Consider the following 23,160-nt stretch of genomic DNA (forward strand, 5'->3'; position numbering starts at 1 on the left):
TTTAGACAGACTTTTTTTTTCTTTTTGTTGTGATGACGCCATAAAATATACAGCGGATAATGGCATGGGAGTTAACAATGAAGTGTTATGACTGGGGCTGAGCTACGGGTTGGTATAAATGCAGTGTGAGGACTCCGGGTGCTCCAGTGACACTCCCGAGCCAGCGCAGACGTAACAACGTAACAACATGATCTGGACCATCCTCCTGCTCGTCCTACTCATTTTTATTCTAACAAACAGATGGAGGTAGGTAACTCATTCATCCACGTGTGTTATTTATAAATAACACACGTGCTGTTGTAAAGTCGTGTTTTCTTTAATATTTGAATTTTAACGCGCAATCCTCGTGAAGCGTTAAGAAAACCCGGCTTGAATTATTGGGGATTGACCAGGAGCGAGTCTGTTTCAGTTTAGTGGGGCTTTTCCCGGCTCCGGTTTGAGGAATGCTGTTAAGCTGTGTGCTTAAACAACTCTGAGCGTCACACCTCTCGGGTTTTTGTTTGGCTTTGGGGGAATTACGAGCGACAAAATCTATGATGTAATTGCGACTTTTCAGCTAATTCCAGTTAATGCTATTTGTGCTTTTCCCCTCCATAGTAGGCTACATTTATAAGCTAAAGATCAGTTTTCGCTACAAATTCAAACGGATGTGGAAGACTAAATAAAAAAGAAAATAATAATAATAATAAAAAAGTTTCCAGCTCACTTTGCTGTGAGGAGCACTCTAAACTCTAAAACTGACATTTACTTAAAATTTTTGAGGCAACACTTTTACACTTATTCAATTGATCAAGTATATTGAACAGATCTGACTGGTTTCCAATCTACTCAATATTTTTAACTAAAGCTTAAACATATTAAGTTGAAATGAATAATTGTAGTTGTTACACAAACATGAAAAAATTGAGTAAATAACACTGACATGCTTGGTCAATGTAACTGGTCAGTTAATCCAAAATTTTGTTCCATTTACTTAATATTGTAAACTGAACGTAATCAAAATTGTACTTAAATATGGTAAATGGTCTGTTTTTGTATAGCCCTTTACTTAGTCCGTATGGACCCCAAAGCGCTTTACACTGCATTCAGTCATCCTGAATGTGTTTTGAATCAGTCAGTCATTCACACACTGGTGATGGCAAGCTACACAGTAGTCACAGCTGCCCTGGGGCGCACTGACAGAGGTGAGGCTGCCTTACACTGGCGCCACAGGCCCCTCTGATCACCACCAGTAGGCGACCGAGACTGTCGGTGCCGGAATGCCGGGGCTCGAACCGGCAACCTTCCGATTACAAGACGAACTGCCAACTCTTGAGCCACGATCGCCCCCTAACATTCAGATTCAGACCCTAACCCTTACTTACACTTTTCAGTCGTAGTTGCTGACAATAAATAATATTGATTTGAATAATTAATGATTTTAGTACAAGATACTGATGAGTATAGATACCTATTTCTCAAATATTTTGATTCAATTTTAAACAAAAATATTAAGTACATGCAAAGAAGGTATTCTGTGAACCACACATTGTCTGAGATAAATGTAAATATATACCTTAATTTAACACAAACACATACGTTAACATTTTAGACATTTATTTCAACTTCTCAAACTCAAATAATTACTAAAAGGATATTCATAGATTTTATCAGGCTCATCTAACTTTTATTTATAGTGATATTTACTAAGCCTCTGAATTACTTTTAAGGGTGAGGAAATCAGTCACATATAACTGTTGAAACATGCTTTTGTAATCATTTGATTGAATGCAGAATTTCTTTTATTTTATTTCCTTTAGATCCAAGGGGGAACCACCTTTAGACAAAGGAGCTATCCCGTGGTTAGGTCATGCACTTGAATTTGGAAAAGATGCATCCAAGTTCATAAATCGCATGAAGATGAAGCATGGTGACGTTTTCACTGTGAGTTATATTATACGAATTTACATATTCAAGTTTAGATGCATAAGGAGCTGTGATTTTAAGTTATCCTGATATAAAATGAAAATTTCATAGTTTTGTTTGTTTGTTTGTTGAAAATTGCTTTTAAGTAATTTTCCATGTAGCGGGATCTTTATATGTTGGTGTCATTCAGAGCACTTAAGGAGCACTGCCTTCTGTTCAGTGCATTTTCTAAAGCGGGTACAGATGTTTTAAGAGCATTTAATCAGTGTCCGCTTTTGGCTCTGCAGGTGCGGGTTGCTGGCCGCTATGTGACGATGCTCCTGGATCCACACTCCTACGACACAGTCCTGGGTGACTCCGATTCTCTGGACTTCACACGTTACGCGCAGGTGCTGATGGAGAGGATCTTCAGACTGCACCTCCCGTATAGCCAGCAGGCTAAATCAAAAGAAATCATGAAAAGGTACTGAAGCAATAGCAAAAAGCACTTTCTTTAAATTTTTAATTTCATTTTTATGTTATTTGGGAAGTGAGAATCTTCTTGGAAATTCACTGGTTAAGGTTTTATAAATAGTAACACTGTGGATATTCCTGCAGAGCAACTGCACATACTTGGAAATCTATTTTAGGTCTTAGTTTGTTATTGTGCAGAACTATCTGATATGCATATTTTTTCATCGAAGGGTGGAGGAAAATCTTTCAGCGTCATAGGTGAATTTTTGGGCACTGTGCCTTCTTCAGATTGCGTCATCCATTTTTCTAATTACCCTGCTTTTATTAATTAGCTCAATCAAATGTTTTTTGATTCTTTTTTAAATAATGTTTGCTACAACAATGTTTTTAACAATCAATTATTGTCAGCTGATTTGCAAGACTCCCCTCAGCAGAAGGGCTCTTAACCTTTTCTTTAATGGTTTATGTCTACAGGCACTTTGTGGGAATGAACTTGGCCACTCTTAACAGCGCCATGAGCAGAAACCTGCAAGCCTTGATGAAAGCAAAGACAACCCAGAACCAGAAAGACTGGAAAGAGGAGGGACTGTTCAATTTCTCTTACAGCTTGTTATTTAGGTATGAAAAAGCCTCGCCCACCCACACACGCGCACTAATGCGGTTAACTATGTCAAAAGAAGAATGTCAAAAGCTTCCGACCAAACAGTTTACACACCGATCAATCCTGTGGTCATCTGTTTGTAAACCCAGCAACAAAAATGTAGGATGACCACGCTGTGTCATAAAAATGTTTGTGGGTCACTTTTCCGGTTGAACATTTTTGGCAGATGTGAGTCAAAGGTTGTCTTAAAAATGAAAGCTATGGGGATGTTTACTGTGTCATGGTAGTAAATGGAAGAGTACCATTTAAAATTGTGTCATGTGCTGGTTTGGTTATCTTCTCATCGCTTCAGTCCCACACACTCACACGTTTTGTGTTTCTTCTTTCCGTGCAGGGCGGGGTACCTGATGCTGTTTGGGGGAGAACAGAACAACAACCCCATAGACCCTTCAAGTGTCTACGAGGAGTACAAGAAGTTTGATGGTCTTCTAGTCAAAATGGCAAGGGGCACACTGACGCAAGGTAAAGAGATGAACTTCAATATCAAAAGAGCACTTTTGGTTGATTGGCTGTAGAGGTACCAGCCTTCTCTTAAGCATAATCAGATGACACTGCAGAAATCATGACCTGGCTACTCAAAAATAATTACAAACCTTGTTGTAAGCAGTCTCATCTAGGAACTATTTACTGTTTACTGAGCTACACCCACGAGCAAAATGATGGTCCTATCATTACAGCTCAGTCAAGAGGGAAGCTGTAAATATGTCACAGGTAGACGTATGCTTCTTTCCACAGACTGTAGTTCTGTAAACATAGCTCCTGCATGTGACTGCTTGCACCAAGGTTTGTGGATTTTGCTTTGGAGTAACTGAGTCATGATTCTGAGATTTTTAAATAAACCTTTGTGGCATATTGGGCACCACAAGATGAGTGCTATTTGGTTCCATTATATTCAAGAGAAGGTGCACATCTCAAAATGAAACTTGGATAAAATCTTCCAGGTGGAAAGATAACATTACTGTCTGGAGAAAAAAAAAATGTAAATTTAGTTTCGGGTTGAGTTTTGTGGCTAACTGTTACTAAATGAACACTAAAAGAATCACCCCAAGTCATGAGTCAGATGAGGGTGTTACTTGACGTCCCTGTTTACATCATGTCTCGGTTAATGTGGTTTGACATCACCACTGACTGCTCCCATAGATTTGTTTTGTGGTTGCCATGGTGGGGTTCGCTTACTCACGTGCTTACATAGTGTCTAGGAGTTTGTGTTTCTAAAGACTTCGTCATCACATATGCAAACTGCGATGTCACTCCGCTGATAGCTTACTTCATTATCACAACACAGAGCTCGTCGCCTCGGGACTTGGCCCTCTTTATTGTGTACAATTCCATCCGTTCCACCCATGACAACAATAGCAAAGACAGCCAGTTCAAATATTATTGCGTACCTTTGTGCATGTATGCAATAGCATATTTTTGTCTGGCATCTTGCCCAGTGACATTTACTGTGACCTCATCTGTTTATATTTGGTAACATCCGTGGTTCACTCACTCACTTAATGATGTTTATGTGTGTGTAACAGAGGAGAAGAAGACAGCTCAGAGTGTTCAAAACAAACTCTGGGAGCTTCTGGCTCCAGCAGGTCTGACTGACGATTCGGGGTCCAGCCCTTGGCTGCATGCCTACAGGCAGTTTCTGCAGGAAGATGGGACCGATGCGGAGATGCAGAACAGGGCTATACTGATGCAACTCTGGGCCACACAGGTGAGGGAGACAACAAAGAAATGCTGACATGTTTGTACAAACAAGGGCTTCTTTGGCGATTACACTAGAGCTCACTCAAAATTAATTAAATAATTGTGCCTCTTGTGTCCAAGAAATCTTTATTTAGGCGGGACTGAAATAGAGACGCAGTACTCTTCTTTGGCACATGAGGGTGCTGTTCACTACAGATTACAAGGATTAAGCAATATGAGACAGATAATGGTACAGAAACTGAGCACACTTTTCAGTCCTGTTGCAGTATTTGATATGACTGATTAACTGCTGAGGTTAGTTTTATTCAAGAGTCAGTATGAAAATAATTAGTGCATGCATTTGTTATCAAGTAGTGTGTACATATAAAAAAATAAATTTTCATATTTGTAAAACAAAAAGTAAAGCTGTGTTAGTGAGCTGATCTTAGCTCCTTGAAGCTGGACTTTGACTCATAGTCTTACTTACAGCCCCGCTGGAGAGTTTATTTCATCAAAGATTTATCATATATGTGTTTTGGCCTATACCATAAGCCATTTGCTGTTTTTTTGTCAACCTGTTTTGTTTCTGTTCAATTCATAACACTCATGAACACATTTTCAAATGACTCAATAAAGAAAAATCAAATACATTTGAAAAATGTGGTCAGGATTTGCTCAACAGTTAATGCAGCAACAACAAATGGTATGTTAAGAAGCCAAAACATCTTAACTTTAAATATAAAGAAAATATTTGTGTCTGGGAAAGCTCTTCCACACTTAGGACTGTGATACATGGGCCAGAAATGTCCTGGCGACAAATCTTTTTAAAGGATACACAAGTGCTCTCATCAGAGATGCTTATGTTTGGTAAAGTGATCATTAATAGTCTTAATAGTGTATTTCCAATAAACTAACAGCCAATTTTGTGATAATTTATTCACTATTTTATGTTTTCCCCTCGGATAATAGCACCATAGTTTGCTATAAAACTGAATAGCTTCAGTGTCTTGCCCTTGGAAGCAAGCAGATGGCAGGGGACCTCAGGTTTCCAATGGCTTTCCTTTTTAAGTAAACCATTACTGCACTGTGCCTCTGCCAATAGTGAGACAATCCAGAGAGTGGCTCTTCTCATCCCAGACATTCTTATTTTATTATTTTCCAGCAGTGCAAATTCATTAGGTTTTTTGTTTTAATGAAACTTATATTTAAATGAAAATAATGGCTTGTTGTCACTTCAGCAGAAGGTTGTGTAAGTACTCAGGTTGCCGTGTGATGTTTTTATTTGCCGTTACCAAATAACCACCTGCGCTGTCACTATGCAACGCCAGAGTGAGTGACCTTATCATCATCCTCCTCATGTGAGTCTTTGTTTGTTTCCAGGGTAATGTTGGTCCTGCTGCATTTTGGCTGTTGGGCTTCTTGTTGACAAATCCTGAAGCCCTGATGGCAGTAAAGAGGGAGTTTAGCCAGAACACACAGATGGAAACCACCACAGGGACTCCCCTCATGGACAGTCAAGTGAACACCCCAGTGTTTGGTAAGGGCTTTTCTCCAGCCTGTGTAAACAGTAGGTTTATCATAGTGTCAGGAACATAAACAAGATGTTTGAGTTCCTTTCCCCCTCCCTTTACGTAAACTAGCTGCCCCACACAAACAAAAGGTTTGAGCAGCAGGTGGATGGGACTGCTGTGTGCCTGTGATGACCATAATGGGGGCATTAGCTCTTGGCGGCATCATATATGTCCAAAAGTAGAAAAAAAACCAGTCTTAAAGTGTTTAGAGCAGTCTGACCTCTGAACTTTTGGGTCACATAGTTGCACATACACAGATTTGATTATTTGAATCTTTAGCCATGTTTAATATGAGCACGTACCACTGTGCAGCACACAGAAATAGAAAATAAATAAAAGCCTCATGTGGCTGCCCACTATTAACAAGCGGTCTCCACAGGCACACTTGCGCCCATTTTAGAATCACTAGTTAACCTGTCATGCATGTCTGTGGACTGTGGGAGGAAGCTGGTATACCCAGAGAGATCCCACAGAGGAAAACAACAGAGAAAGTAGAACCCAGCAACTTCATGATGTGAGACGATGCTGCTAACCACCACACCACAATGGTGTGCTTTTTAAGAGCATGACCGCAGTTTGTTAATAGCAAGATGGTAGTAGCAAAAGAAATCATATAAAGTTTAGAAATACTGCAGATACTGACCATTTCTTTCAACCCCCTCTCAGATAGTGCCTTGGAAGAAGCACTGAGACTCACCGCCGCCCCGTTCATTACAAGAGAGGTAGTGCGGGAAAAGACCCTCCACATGGCCGATGGCCGACAGTACCTGCTGAGAAAAGGAGACAGAGTGTGTTTGTTTCCCTACGTCAGCCCTCAAATGGACCCTGAGATCTACCACGAGCCACAGGTTTGTCTTCCTGTCTTGTTTCCAGTCTCTAATCTATGAAAATCTCCCTGTGCTGCCAACAGGAATAGCAGTAATTATCTTATGGACTCATTGAAGGCAGAGTTAAGTGTAATTAGCACCTGCAGTTGTTTATGTAACGTGGAAACAACACCTACACAAAGCTTACCTTGTGCTACCCACTGAGAGGTCAAGTCCGGAGCTGTGGGCCACCGAGGGATTAGCAGAGCACGGGAACAGAAAATGAGCTGATGGGTGTGGGAAGGACATAGCAGGGCATACTTAAGAAATAAATGGCAGACAAATGCCAATGCATTTGAGTGATTTTTCTGATATTAGTTGCATCTAATAGCTGCTTTGCAAAAACTGTTTCTTTTCCAGAAATACAAGTACGATCGCTTCCTGAGAGAAGACGGATCTGTGAAGAAGGATTTTTATAAAGGAGGGAAGCGGCTGAAATATTACACCATGCCATGGGGTGCAGGGACCAATGGCTGTGTAGGAAAGCAGTTTGCAATCAATACCATCAGACAGTGAGTGCCCTAGATTTATTTTTACTAGACAACTTTAGGGTTGTTGAGAGCCTCAAAACGTTCCACGCTACAGTTTTACATTTCTGCTTCAATGCCCTAATTCCCTTTTTTCTGTGTTTTTCCTTGACAGGTTTGTTTACATGGTGTTGACTAACTATGATTTGGAGCTTTGTGACCCAAATGCTCAGATGCCAGAAATAAATGCCAGCCGTTATGGATTTGGGATGCTACAACCTGAAGGAGACTTGCCTGTCCGATATAAACCTCGAAGTACTCACTAGGAAAATGAGCAAGAACAACAACTGTATGCACATTTCAACATAAAAACTTTGTTTATAGTGTCCATATGTCCTTTGTAATTTTATATTTTCTTATTTATGTAATAAAGTTTGCATTTTTCTTTGCTATTTATCAATAAATATAAATAATATTGTAACCTGTGCTGTCAGTCTTCTTTAGAGAGGGTGTTTTGGATGCCCATTCTACACCTACCATTTTATTTTTCAGACAAAACCTCATAAGACACTGAAAATTGCCTTCGTTTAGGGGGAGGAAACAGTAAAAACTTACGCACTCTTTTTTGTCAGCTGCAGAGACTGAGTGTATGAAGGGACTGCCTGTACTGTAAACAGAGCCAGTCACACATCTGTCACACTAACACATGCCTGCTGTTTGCGAACTGAAGTTTGGATTTATATAGTGTTTGGAAAGCAATGATCAGTCACTGGCAGGAGATGATAGGTCACAGATTGTAAAGCACTGTGCAGGTCTTCAAAGAACAACAATCTTGTGTGTTATATCACTTATTGCGCCAAATGGAGGCGTGGCCATCTGCCACGATCAGTTTGTGGTGAGTTGAGGAAGAGAGCCAGAGATAGGTAATAACTAATGATGCAGAGTGGTCTATAAACACATAGTGAGTGAGAAAAGGTGAGTGAAGAAGAAACAGTGCATCATGGGAAGCCCCCAACAGCACATGCCTATTACAGCATAACTAAGGGTGATTCCAGGTCGCCTGATCCAACCTAACTATATACTCTGTCAAAAATGAAAGTTTAAAGCCTAATCTGAAAAGCAGAGAGGATGTCTGTGTCTTAAATCCAGACTGGAAAATTCTCCCGCAGACCTCACTGTAATTGTCTTTTAAATGTTAGCCCATTGTGTGAGGATTAATGAGAAACTTTTGCAATACATCAGGCCAAGCCACAGAACCCAGACTGTCAGATTGTCCTCTCCAAGAGTGAGTTAAGTAGCTGGCCACTCTTCCCTAATGTCAAATATTGTATTTTAATATTTAGGAAGCACTTAAGGATCGAAGAGGTACTTACAGCATGTCTCTTATTTATTGTGATGTGAGTGCAGAGAGCAAGTATCGGCTTTGAATGACAAGTTGCTTGATTAATGCTCACTCCACAGATTATCTAACCTGCATGAACTTTGTGAAAGGTTATACTTTGTCCAGTTCTGGCCAGACATGTGAGTTTTGTAGCTCTATAACACTCCAGCACGAAGCACTGATGCACTGAGCCATTACTCGCTGCCTGGGCCAGCGAGGGTTAAACTCACAGCCTGCGCCGCTGGAGGAGCCTGAGTGAAATCAGCCCCTGCAGGATCCCGTTCACAGTCAAAGGCACCGGCCAGCACGCACGCACACTGTGAGCAGGTGGAGGAGACACACCAGGAGCATTCCCGACTAACTCTCAGGAGCTCTACTTGTTGATTCGCCTCCGGAGCGGTGCACAGGGTAGACTGGACGTGTTGATTCCTGCGAAAAGCACTTATAGTTTTCAACATGTCGGTACGCAGCTCATGATGCCTCCATCAGCTCCCAAAAGAGAGCCGAAGAGCCGGAGAGCAGTAACAAGTTTGAACGCGTTTAGTCTCGAAATGTTGCTGATGCCGCTCATTGAGGTGAATCGGGATATAAAGAAGACAGGTATGCGTTACGTTTATTTCTTTGTCGTGTGCGATCCTGTTTTAGTTTGTGGTTTAAGTCTTATAAGCTTTGTGGTTTTGTAGCGGACTTCGAGATGCTGTGTCCTGTCCGTTTGGCTCAGCTGGCCATCGTTACAACATGCACGAGTTCGACTTTCAGCGCGTGTGGGTTACTTTAAAAATATATGTGTAAATGCAGTTTTGCTAAATGAGTCAGTAGTGGTCATGGCATGTTTGACTAAAGGGGGGAAAATACTTTATATATCAATTATTCCTCTTTTGATAATAACTTGTCGTTATGTAAACCCTGGAAAACCCTCCACTACTGTGAGGACAGTCCACAGAATGGTCTTAGAGGATGATACAGTGTGTTATGAGCCCTTAATCAAAGTTGATAATCGGCATTAGCCCAGCTTAATATCACTCCAGAGAACAGTTCACAACGCATGCTCATAACAACACCTAACACAAGTGCCTTTGGGCCGAGATTGATAGCTGAGACGTTTCAGCACCGGAGTTCGTGGACAGCGAAAAGACGGCGGTCCTGGGAGTGATGGACGTTTCAGCACCGGACAGCGCTCGCAAGTGGAATCCAGTTTATCATTGACTTCGCTCCCCCACCCCGCCCTTACCCCGCCACCCTTGTCAGCAAGAAAAGCGGCTGTGCCTCTTAAAGCTGATTAAAATATCTATTTGGTTCTCTGATGAGTGGATAAACCACCTGACATTGCTATTGTAGGACACCAGCAGTGCCCGTTCAGCAACACCCACATTAATTTCGTCCCTTTTCTTCTTCTTCTTCTTTTTGTCAGGCAAAAGAAACGAAAGGAGAACCTGATGCGGTCATCTCCAGGACCATGTTCTTTTAATCCACCATCCTGCATCTTCCAGTGTTTTCAGGTGACCCAGTGACTTGAGTGAAGATGATCAAAACAGGACCTCGGTTGGGCACCACGCTGCCGCCGGATACAATTGACATCATCCGCAGCAAGACCCACTCCCGCCGGGTGAGACTCAACGTTGGGGGTCTTCTCCACGAAGTTCTGTGGAGGACTCTGGATAGGCTGCCCCGCACACGACTGGGCAAACTACGAGACTGCAACACCCATGACTCTATCATGGAGATATGCGATGATTATAGCCTGGATACCAACGAGTACTTTTTCGACAGACACCCCGGCGCCTTCACCTCCATCCTCAACTTTTACCGCACCGGGAAGTTGCACATGATGGAGGAAATGTGCGCGCTCTCATTCAGCCAAGAGCTGGACTTCTGGGGCATCGACGAGATCTACCTGGAGTCCTGCTGCCAGGCCAGGTATCACCAGAAAAAAGAGCAGATGAACGAAGAGCTCAAAAGAGAGGCCGAGAACATGAGGGAGAGGGAAGGAGAGGAGTTTACTACCACGTGTTGTTCCGAAAAGAGGAAGAAACTCTGGGACCTCTTGGAAAAGCCAAGCTCATCATTTGCTGCTAAGGTAGTGTGCCACTCAGCATTTTGTTTCTTAAAGGTGTTCACTTTGGCACAGCAGATCAAGTGAAAGTGGTGGGTAACCTGAGAGATTGTGGCATTAGCACACAGCCAGCAAGGCTTCTGTCGCTTAAGTTTTAGATAATTGTTTCTCCAGATTTGGATCCTGACGACTGAGGTTTAAATTTAGAAATCTTCTAAAGACAAAAACAACAACAAACCAAAAAAAGAGAGCACGTGAATTCCAGTTTAACATCCAGAGGCTGGCGTAAATCTCTCTTTGAGACTGGTTTGATCTAATGTCTGACTTTCTTTTGACCTGAACCAGGGCTTTTAAGCTGTCACTTCCCGCAGCTGGAGCGCAGAGGGCAGAAAGAATGAGGGATGGATAGAGAAAGAGGTGTTGTTGTACTCGAGAGGTGAACTTCAAAGCTGTCTGCAAAGTTGCTTATTCATCACTCTCTATTCAAATAGCTGTGGAAACTCATTTTGTTAGCTGCTCTCTGATCAATAATCTAATGCCAACCAGGTGCGCTTTCTTTGGAGAAAGCGCCGGATGCTGTTTTCTCCGGTGAGTCAATTAAACCTCCTTTTGTCTTTTAGCATGAAAACCTGACAACTTTCATTATTCCCCTTCACAGGTTCCACTCTCTAGTGTCTCTCGTGGTAATTACTGAATGTTTGTTTTAAAGGGCAACAAAGAGGATGAAGAGTTTCATCAATGTCATAACTGCGAGAAGCCTCCATGTGCACATTATGTATTTTTAGACATCATCACACAACACCTCCTCCTTCCCTCTGTCACCCCTCTTGGCTTCATTAGCCACCTCTGTCTCATTTCCAGTTCAGTATTCAATCTTCCAGCTCATTAACAGGCTCATAACACAGTGCAGGAATAAGAGAAGTGTGCTTCTCTGGATCGATGGATGTTGTCATGTCAACAACTTTTTTAAGTGAACCAACTCGCCAAAGATGTGACTGGATCAGTATTCAGAGTAAATGATAAAAACAAAGCTGGTTCCATGTTAAAGTATGGGTGTTGGTGGATTCTGCAAACTCCTGTTTGGTGTCTATTTCATTACTAAACAGGCTGAAAAGGAAGTTTTTCCAGACTGAATTTACTTCCTCTTTTGTGTCAGCTCAAAATGCCTGAAATATATCTGGAAGACAGGAGAATGCCTCCACTATGGAACAGCATGCTAAGTATTTCAGAAACAAAAGATCTCATGGCGATATCATTACTCAAAGAAATCTCAAACACCTCCTTGAAACGGGGGTTCCTGCATAATTTATGTAACTCGTCTATTCAAAGAACCTACTCTATCTCTGACCTTGAATTTCTGAAGCTCCTAATTATTTGTCTTTAATATTCAGCCACATTGCTCAAAGAAATTATGTCCCATTATGACACCACCCTCCATTTTTATGCCAGACCTTCTGCCAGCACTGGGACAAGCAAGCATTCTTTATTCTTTATGTTAAATCCCATTTACAATGCAGCTTAAACAGATCATGTTTACACAAAAACACAATATAAACCACAAAAAATCCTCCTATCTTCAATGAAATGTTTGTCACTGAGATTGTTATAATTTTACTGTGTGGCCACATATTTCTGATGATGGCAAAATCTGTAAAGATCTACCAAGTTCATTTTGATGAGTAGCAATTTCTTTTTTATTTATTTACAGGTGACAAATAACAGCCTTCCCCGACTCACCAGTTTAGTAGGCACTCTTTGTTAAATGTTCACATAGAAACATTTCAATATTTATTAGCACCACCCTTTACAATTATTGTTGAGACTGCAGTATTTAATTATAACTCATTATAACAAGCCATGTTAAAATATCACAACTTCAGCAACTGCAAAATCATTTTACATGTGATTAATTATTGAAATAGTTTGTTCAAATTTTTTCAGATGACTCTATGAAAAATGCCAAATATCACAGTCTGACAAGTATGAAATAGCGTATTTGCACCAACAAGGTGATTGCCAAAAAGTTATTAGCCAAATATTTGGCATATCCCAGCATGGTTTGCAGTGTTGAGGAACCTGGACAAATGGATGATAAATGAAGAAGTGGTAGGCATAAAAAAGAAAAAGATCAAGAGCAGCTGAATAGTATATGAAAGTCATGTCCTTAAGAAAAAATCCAGCAAAGACCTGACACGGGACCTGAAAGATGCACCTGGTCCTTCGGTTGATCATCTACTGTTCAGTGAAGCCTCATCAGAAATGGTCTCAGAGGAAGGGCGGCTGCCAAGAAGCCATTCTCAAGGAAGGGAAACAGGTAGAAAAGGCTTAGGTATGCCACATTACACAGAACCGCACTATGCAGTGAGAAACCCAAATTTAAAATTTCATTGTACAGAGGAGGTCAGGAGAGAGAGACGTTTAACAGCAAGTGTCTACAGCCATATGTTAAACATGGCGGGTTAATATATAACAACTAAACTAAAGGAGCAACTCAAAGAACTAAATAAATATTAGCTGCCAGCCTTATATGGTACATTCCACACCTTGTGAATGTAAACTAATTAAACAGGTTTTATTAGTATATTAATACATGCGATGATAAACTTGAGCACAGTGAGACTAAATGTGAAAATAAATGTTTGAGTCTGAATATTTACTCAGCTCCTATTCACTACGCTCAATTGACTTGAAGTTATGAGACAAAGATCAGGAGCATGAACAAATATTAATAGTTTACATTGCAAATTCACGCATTACAAATTCATGATAAGCTTGTGACATGGTCCACAGCACAGTTATTTATGAATAATCAGTTCCATCTGGTGTTTGTGTGAAATATTTGAAAACTATTATACACAGGATTCAAAAACATTTTAGGAAGCAGGTTCTTTACATGCATTGCTGTACTTTTCAACATTGGTCCATGACAATTTCCACTAGGGCTGTGCCATCGTGCTTGAATTTATTACACAGCCCAATAGTTTGAAATAGGTGGACAATTTATGTCCTTCCATGCTTATACTAGTATATAGCACTGATCCAGAGGTAAACACATAAGAACTGTACATGATGAAGAGTATTTACAATTGTGGGGCCCAGAAACATTTGAAGGAAAGCAGCTAGAGAGTAGTGGGTGTTGTGAGACAAATAGAGGCTTTACCTTATGGTGTGTGCAGTGTTTTATTATGGGAAGAAAAAGTCCAACTGAGGTTAAATGGCAGCCATTAAATGCAATCTTGTTCCTAAAGCTTAATTGAAAAGTTGCATCAGTGAAGTGGCTAGTTCCCAAACACATACTCTGCCTCATTTATTTTTCAGTGCTGATAAATTTTTTATTGCACATTAACAATGCTTGACTTAATGCCAGAGAGACAAGGTGTGATTCAAAATATCTATAGTCCCAGATGCCTCTATTCTGGGCCTTTTGGAGTTATAACCACCCCGGAGGTTATAACTGCGCTCATGTTTGGGAGTGTTATGAATAGTTTTGCAAACACTCAAGTCTGGATTTGTAATCGGTCCATCCTAAACATAAACTCTCCAGTAATCATTCCATCAGTAACAGATAAGCTCTTGTTGATACAGACAAGAGTATACCGAATGTTGTAATATTTATAGTAGTGTGGCCTAGTGGTATGAAAGAGTAAGCAGCTGTGAATGAAATCAGGCTATGTAATAAAGCAGATCCCAGTGTGCTTCTGCTGCTCAGCTCTCCCCAAGGTACAGTTCAGTCTCAGAGGAATCATGGCCAATCAATAAATCACTAAATCGGGATCTGGCATCGAGCAGGCCTTACTCTAAACCGTGAAACAGTTTTCTGAACATTTTGAGCCAAAAGTAGCTAATAACCAAAATAACTACTATTTATCTCAAACAAATGTAATTGTTTGTTAATGAATTTAATTCTTACTAAGTAGTTAGAAATAAATAAAACATTTTAAATGCCTTTTTTTTATTTGAATCTGCAAGCAATAGGCACAGCACATCAGTATCAGAAGGCAACCATATATACTGTGAGCATAGACCAAGCTATATTAGCTACCTAGCTTGGTTAGCTTGTGCTAATGCTAATGCTGATCTAATTATTGCTAACAAAAACACAATAAATAATGACAGAACTTCACTACAACAGACTTCTTGGACTGCTTATACAGTTGGACAAATAAGTCATAGGAAACCACAGTTTTTTCTCTAATAGTTATTTAAAAATGGGTCAAATTTAGCAACATTTTAGCTACCTGTTCATGTTAGCATCCACTATCATTCAGTTTGGTATTTTGATACGGGAGCAAGCTTGTAGTGGCCGTTTGAGGAGCTGCAGTTTCACCCACAGAGGAGGTTGTTAAATGTTGTCTTTGTGGAGGACAGAGTCAAAGGATATTTCATAGACCACAATAATTACTTTCAAACTTAATGCGAGCAGCTGCTGATGGCTGATGTTGTGTTAAATTTAATTTTAAAAAAACCCCAAAACATTAGGGCACATAAAATGTTGCCAAAACAGACTTTTTTGGCAGTCTTTACTCTGTCTTACTCTTACTTTACTCTGTCTTCTCAGAGCCTTTCAGTGTTGCCTCTGTACCCACTGAAGCTTTGGACCAGAACAAGATACTGAGCAATAAAAACTGACACTTCTTTCTTTTGCCTCAGCAGAGGCTATTTGAACTAATTGCATGGAAACATCTCTTCCCAGTGAGCCAGAGACAACCATGCCTAGAGGCATTTAACCGAACTTCTTAGCACACATCAGATATGCCCGACTTAATTCTCTGTAAGCACTTTGCTGTGCTGTTTGTGAAGTCTGAGATCACTCTGTGTCCGGGGCGATTGGCTCAGAGCACTGTGCTCTATTACCTGCTGCATATTCACCCGACACGGCTTGCCAGATGACTTTTCATACGGATGGGAGGAAATCGGTGGCAAATACACTAAGTTATGAAGTATACTGAATTTGTTTAAGAGACACTTTAGGAAAGCCCAAGATGTATGACTTCCCAAGGGCCATCGTCTGCTGATACTGTTGCTCTGCATAAGGGAATTCACTCCACTTCCTGTAGTGTGTCACAGGGAGCGCAGGAGGATCAGAAGAGATGTGGCAGTACAGTAACGGTGACTCTGTTGTTATTTTCAGCAGGAGCTTTGTAATGAAACGGAGAGCTTCCTCTGTCTCTGTGCAGCTCTTTCTCGCCCTTCCTTGCTCGTGCTGTTTCTGTGTGTAAATGTATGCTTAAAATCACGCTTGGGGCTATAGAACAGTCTGCATTTTATGAGTTGCTTTCTGGAGTCGTTGCAGAGTGAAGCAGCTCTTCCATTGTGCTTAGGTGAGCTTTCAATAGCCATAAATCAATGGTGCACAGTTTCACAGCTGCCAGGCTGATTGCAGTGCCATATAGCATCAACTGGGATAACACAGAGTCACGAGGACTGTTTGGCAGATTGACAGAGAAAAACAGAGTCTGTCTGTGTGATTTCGTTCTCATCCTTGCTCCTTCATCATCCTCACAGTCACACTCTCATTATTTAAATGCAAATATTCTGGCATATAAGCAATCATTATTGTGCAAACTATAAACGAAGATTGAAAGAATGCTATAACTGTATTACTTTCATTCGTGTAAATGGAAATAGATAATATCTCACAATCACACATTTAGGAAAATTCAGCTTAAAACTGGTGCCGCAACACTAAAGCCAGCGATAGAGTGGTCTACATTTTTGTGTTCCCTTAGAAGAAATCTGGCTTGTGCGGTGTCAACTACACAGGCTCTAATTAAGCTGTGCTCTAAACTTAGGCATCAGCATTATTGATCTATAACAAGCCTTTGATGCTATTTGATCAGCTGGCAGAAATTCACCTTAGGAAGTAATTGTCCCATCAGAGTGGCTGCTAATCTATAGAGAAGATCTGCCCATCTGTGAGCCGCAGAGATGTGGATTAAATTGTTTGTGTAGTGGTCGCAGTGTGTTCCATATGCATCTTCTGTGGTAAGCCTGAATGATTTAACAGAGACTTCAAAGCATTATGTTGCAAGCAGCACTTCCTCATTGCATAAGAGCTAAGGTTTTTTAAGGTGCTTCTTGAAAGCTTTGTTACTACTTTCTATCATAACAAAGTTGAGATTTTGAAGAAATGCATTGTTCATTAAAAAAACAAAAACAAACAAGTTTCAAGGAGCGGAGCTTCTGTAAATGGCTTCCCTCATTGATGAATGTGCCGTGTTTCCAACATGGACACGCTGCTCAGTTTGCCTGCCAGTAACTGTTTTCTCCTTCTGGACCTCTTTTATGTTTGACTAATTATGCGGCTATTCAAATCAGTCTGTGCACAGGGCTGCTATGCATTAGTTAGTCTGTCCCATGCACTGGTTCATATATGTTTTCTACCTGATGTAATGACATGTAAACCAGCAAAATTAGTGTCACGAGTTGACAGCAGCCATAAGATTTAACACAATATGTTAATGAGTTCATTTAGAAGATCTGGTTAATTAAACACCTCTGTCATACGCTCGGTGTCTTCCTAGGCTCTACTCATTATAAGTTTGGGTTTTTTCCCATATTTATGCATCGCATGACTAGGTGTGAATGAAAGGTTAATAACTGCTAATCAGTGCTTGCTCATTACCATCAACAGTTGCAGCTACAGCCACCTGTATTCAGTTGAAAAGCTCTAAAAGCCCATTGTACACCAGCAGCTTTTTCCTGCCAGCCAAAAATAAACACTCTGTTGGGAAACAATAAGCCATGAGTTTGGTGAAGGGCAAATGAAGAAGAGTGAATATTAGACAGAAACACGACTTCATCTGTGTCTGCTGGGAACTGGTGGCTGAAAAGTTTCTACATTAGCTTACGAGGCATTTCATTTTCAGTAAAGATGATTCTTGACCATTCTTGCCATACGGCTGAGAGTGGCCAGCCCAGGCTCGAGTCCGGCCTGCGTCCATTTGCCTCATGTCTTCCCCTCTCTGCTTTCCTGTCCTCTCTTCGCTGCATCTATCAAATAAAGCTGAAAAAGTAAAAATAATAATTTTCTTGGGATATAATAACTCAGTGACGTAAGCAGGTAGAGTTAATAAATATTGCATTTCAGTAAAGGAAAGAGTGCTTCCTCCTACTTTTAGGAAGAAGAGGGAAATGAAGGCTTCTGAAAGCTTTCATTACTGGTTTCCATGGAGGGAGGTGATCTACTACGCTGCATTAGCTTATCACACAAACCAGCTGGGGCAGGCACACACATGCAGCACACAGTCTAACTATATGGTACGTCTTTTTGTTAGACCTACAAAAAGCCATGCTTTATTTTTAGTACAATGCCTTATCTTATTTTTCGTATACTCCTCACTGATGTAACTGGGTTTGTAGCTGTAGAAGTTTTCACTGATGCTGACATTTAAAAGGTGACAGGTCAAAAGCAATAGGATGGAGGCATGACTACTTTACTGCAGAACTTCATTCATTATTCAGGCAGACTTGTCAGTAAGAGAACATCACTCAAGAAGATGCAGAGTGGTGTGGGGACCGTGTGGTCATCCGCAGAGTTGAACAAAACTTTCCAGAGAGTTAGATGTTTGAACCCGAACTCATTTCCCGCTACAGCTTCTTTTTTACGCTACACTTGCACAACCCAGTGAGGGTTTCATTGCTCCCTTGGCAGGCTGTGATTGAAAAGGTCAGTTTCTAGCCACCCTTGAAGGAAAGACTGGCTAATGTCATGAAATTCTGTTGTCAGTCCAGTGCATTTTTTGTTTTTTTGACAGCAGATATATTTCCTGTGGAGCTTAAACCTGTGTAATCCGTCTCTGAGGCATTACAGACTGTTCTTTACATGACACTCTTTGACGTTAATCCTCTGCCTTCATCCTAACTGAAGTGCTACACGTGTGTTACCCCACTCATCATCAGTTGGTGACAGCAGAAGAAAAAAATGGTTTTTGCATTTCATCCTCAAGCACCTAGCTTTTAAAACAAATAGTAAAGAAACACAACAAAGTAACCAAGGATGTTCAGGGCTCATCTGATTGGACGTCAGCATGACTTTCCGAGATGGTTTTACGGGATTCTGTTTTGAATGCTGAATCCAGAAAAGAAACCTTTCCAGTTTTGTGTTTCTAGAAACTAGCCTCAATATTAAAGCTGCAAATGTGTAACTTAACCCAAGAAGTTAACTTGTTGTTATTATTATAATGAAATTTTGGTGTGGTGATCTTTTCCATGTAACCTGCCAAGATGTAAATGACCTTAAGCTAACTCTGGGACAAAACATTAAATGTCCCTTTTTTAAATGAAACCAATATTTTTTTTTTAATTAACAGCTTTAAGTATTAACATCCACAGCTGAAGTCCATAAATTGTAATCTAAATTTGGTGTGGTATGCCAAGACTAGTTATAGCCCACTGATGGCTCTAAAAATTGTTGCACATTACAAAAAACAATCATTTATGTCCTGAGGTGCATCAAATAGCTGATGATTGGTCTAGCAGTGGACTACATTAATATAAACTCAGGACAAGATAAGGTCTCAGACTAGAAATATGCGTTTTCAGTGAAAATCCCATTTTCAAAGCTTTTCATTGAGAACGTATACGGTTGCTCTCTGACAACAATTGGATGTTCATTTCCCGTACGAAAGCTTACTCAATGTCTTTTTCCTGATATTAAAAAAATATCTTCATGCCTTTCATGTACTGTATTTTTCTGTCTCACTGTGTGCCGGATGGTAAGTTCTGGACTGTCACAGTACATAATGAGGGTCCCTCTGCCCATTTAATGCAAGCAAAATAAACCTGTGATGTGCTTTCATACACCAAAAATATTTATGCCCTAAATGCCGACTTCAAATAATTTACTTACATATATTTTTTTCCATGTAATTTTATTAGCACAATGTAAAATATTAAAAATTATGGGATCTCATCATATTAAATATATTCCATGGGTACAGATTCAGTTTATACCAAGCATATTTTCCTTAATGATTAATTATTTGAATAAATAAACTATCAATTTCTTTATATTATACTTAAATTATTGCTTCCTGCGTATGAGGACCTATAATTAATTTTTGTGTGTGTTTGTATGTCTAATGTTCAGTTGGCTTGAGAGGATTAGTGCTGGGATAGTACAAACCCTCCTTCATACATTGTTTTAATTAATGTAACATTTACACTTAATGGCCTGCAGAACTTTCACTTTTGACCCACTTAGCTTGGATATTCCTTCAGGAACAGTGACGCTGTCTTGATGTTGGATCTTGCCAAAAGATCCAACATCAAGACAGCGTCAAGTGTTTGATTCTTGAGAAAAAAGAAAGATTCTTCCTAAATGGTTTATTCTCAGCGAAAGAGCAGACAGAGAAATGTAGTGTAATTACACTCCTCCGGTTTACAGCTGAGCTGAGTGTACGGTATCTTTGGAGTAATGCTTATCTCCTGTAGGCTTCCTATTTAAGATGAGACAGGTCACATGATACGCAGGGGTAGATGAGGTTCAGCACACACACACTCAAATCAGCTTCTTCCTGCTAGGTCCATTAGCTTATTGTTGTGTATGCCTGTCATGACAAGATATGCCTTGGTAGAAGAAAGTGTAATGTTGTGCTGAATAACAATAAAGGCTGTACTTAAAGTGTTTTCACAAAAACAAACCAGCCTGTGAAAGACAGCATGTGGAGATTCAAACCGCTGCAAACAACAAAGTTCACATTTCCTTGGAATGAAATACAGTCGTGGTATTTGAAGTTCCTCGTCTTTGAAGGCAGGAGTAAATCCACGTGCACCTTGCTGCTCACAGCAACTTGCAGTCTGAGAAACAGTAATTACCTGAACTTGATACAGAACACAACACCTAAAAGCTCCATGGACAAATGGTCAACGACAGGGTTGAATTAACAAAAGATCACCTCCAGTGTCTCGCTGTGGGGCGTCACTCTACTGCAGTATGCAGGCTGAGTTAAATAAAAGACTCAAGTTACAGATATGCCGAGCATATCACCTTGCATCATTTTGGCAGGTGCTTGCGCACAAAACAAACATCCTGATCCGAAATACAGTTTCTAAATGAACTGATGCACACGATGAAGCAGAGGGGGGAAAAACTAAAGCTGTAAACATGATTTGATGGAGATAAAATAGCTATCGAGTGACAAGAGAGGTTCTCACGTCCTCCTCTCAATCTTTAGCAAAGTGAGTAGAAAAAGCACAGCAAACACAGGAACATTTACACTTCTCATTTTACAACTAGAGCTGTGTCCATTCAGCTTTTAAGCTAAAGCTTCCGCTCTGGTTGTCTGTCACGTGAGGCAGTTCATCGAGCCCCTCATGAGATGTTTGCTTGGCTTCTGAGCCTTTATATAGGAAATGTAGCTCTTCAGGTCTGACTGGTTTCAGTGGAAGTGATGCAAGAGATTTTCCGGGTGCCCCTGTTGTCACAGATTAAGCCAGAAAATAGACACGTCTTTGCTCTGTTTTGCTTTTGTGTGTGTTTGTTGATCTCATCACCCCTCTGTCTGTTTGGACTTTAAAGGTTGCACATTAGCCTGTGTGTTGGCAAAAGTTATGTAGCCTACTCTATCGAGAGAGAAACTGTCTTGGAGAGTTGAGTTCGATTTTTGAATCAATTCAGCCTCCTACTCCCTTTCACTCTTATGGAGCAAAATAACTCATTCAAACAGAGGGAATCAATGATGACAGGCAGAATCAAAAACCTGCCTGTATATGCTTGTTTTGGGGTGTTTTTAAAAGCAAAAGCTAAAATGAAAAAAACACACAATTAATTTGCACGAGAAAGCGTGACATTGTAGTATTTTCACACTTTTATCCCCTGAGGAGATGTGCTGTGTTTTTAATAACCGAGTTTACACAAAGACATTTCGAAGAACACTGCAGGAGTGATGCGGTTCTTAATATCGTGCAGGGTGTTGCCCACCCAAATGAGCCATCGTTCGCAAGAAGTTATGAAGCCACCTCAGAGTGACATCCAGCCCAGCCCCACCAGATTTCCTACCTTAGCACGGTAATGGCACTCTGCTCCCAAGGGGCTTCTATAAATAAATACGCTGTCACACACATGTAGACACAGACGCGCAGGTACACAAACACACATACGTACACATTTTCCCATCTTGTCACCGGCTTTCTGTTTCAGCCTGTTATTTTCACACTCATTCCCCCCCGTGAAACACACGCACACTCATATCTTTAAATAGACACATTGATGTTGTAATTTAGTTGATTGTTTGTGACAGACTGGAACCCTTTTTTTCTCTGTGTTTTTGTGCTGGGCGACATCGAGCTATTTGGAAGTCATCGAATTTCACCGTGAGCAGGCTGTCAGATTCAGAAGAATGCTTCATGTCTAAATCAGCAGAAGGTACAGCAGAGGTGTTCTTTGATACCGAGGCGAAGACAAAATAGGGAGTGTGAGGGGGGATTAGACAGGCTGACGCTCAGCTGATTGGTGTAAGACGGAAAATGGTCTGAAGGTGGTGTTTTACGGTGCACTTGCTCACACTGTGTGTAAAGGAAAGAAGTTTAACGAAATGTAATTTTATTTGATTTTTTATATGGGGAAATATCCTTTATCGATTTTTGTTGTCATGTGATACATGGAGACTGCTCCGGCAGTGCTTATCAACAAGTTTAAATTAAAAGAGAGACGGTCAATTTTTGGTAATTATAAATCTTTAAAGCCACTAATTTACAATATTCACATAGCACATACAGTTGTATATGTGGTTACATCCATATATATGTATTTTAACAGTAAAATATAGGAACTGTGAAAACTGTGACTATAGCTATGTCCTGTTAACAGTAGCCTGATCTTTTCTATATTTACAGCACCTACATCTATCAATACATGTACAGCACATGTTAATTTTATCTGGTTGTACTAATAGCATAGAGTTTTATTTTTAAACATCTTACCTTTAAAAAGTACATCTCAATCTTTTGTGCTGCTATATCTGTATGGCACAGCTAGCGTATGTTGCTAAGTACCGGAACTATTGCAAGGCTCCATGATATGACATTGTGGTTAAAAAATGGTCTATTGGCATGAATGGAGATGACGCAACTCTTCCATTCACCACTCTAGGTCTCCACACATGAAATATAAACAGCTAGATA

At 40.4% G+C, this 23,160-nt stretch overlaps 2 protein-coding genes across 2 annotated transcripts in view; both read left to right on the forward strand.

Annotated features, from left to right (window-relative positions):
- The first annotated feature begins 187 nt into the window (after positions 1 to 187).
- LOC116333908 (prostacyclin synthase-like) lies at positions 188 to 8,038 on the forward strand. Its single transcript, XM_031757201.2, has 10 exons — positions 188 to 246; positions 1,800 to 1,923; positions 2,193 to 2,368; positions 2,833 to 2,976; positions 3,354 to 3,481; positions 4,543 to 4,724; positions 6,077 to 6,233; positions 6,934 to 7,115; positions 7,494 to 7,645; positions 7,776 to 8,038. Exons 1-10 carry the CDS (start codon positions 188 to 190, stop codon positions 7,924 to 7,926), a joined length of 1,455 nt encoding a protein of 484 aa, XP_031613061.1. The 3' UTR covers positions 7,927 to 8,038.
- Positions 8,039 to 10,503: 2,465 nt separating this feature from the next.
- LOC116333924 (potassium voltage-gated channel subfamily B member 1-like) overlaps positions 10,504 to 23,160 on the forward strand; it is a 37,000-nt gene continuing 24,343 nt past the window's right edge. Inside the window, exon 1 of the mRNA XM_031757217.2 lies at positions 10,504 to 11,058. Within this exon, the coding sequence (XP_031613077.1) occupies positions 10,504 to 11,058 (555 nt within the window). The remainder of the gene's footprint in view (positions 11,059 to 23,160) is intronic.

This window comes from Oreochromis aureus, linkage group 5, assembly GCF_013358895.1.
Source record: "Oreochromis aureus strain Israel breed Guangdong linkage group 5, ZZ_aureus, whole genome shotgun sequence".
NCBI classification, from domain to species: domain Eukaryota; kingdom Metazoa; phylum Chordata; class Actinopteri; order Cichliformes; family Cichlidae; genus Oreochromis; species Oreochromis aureus.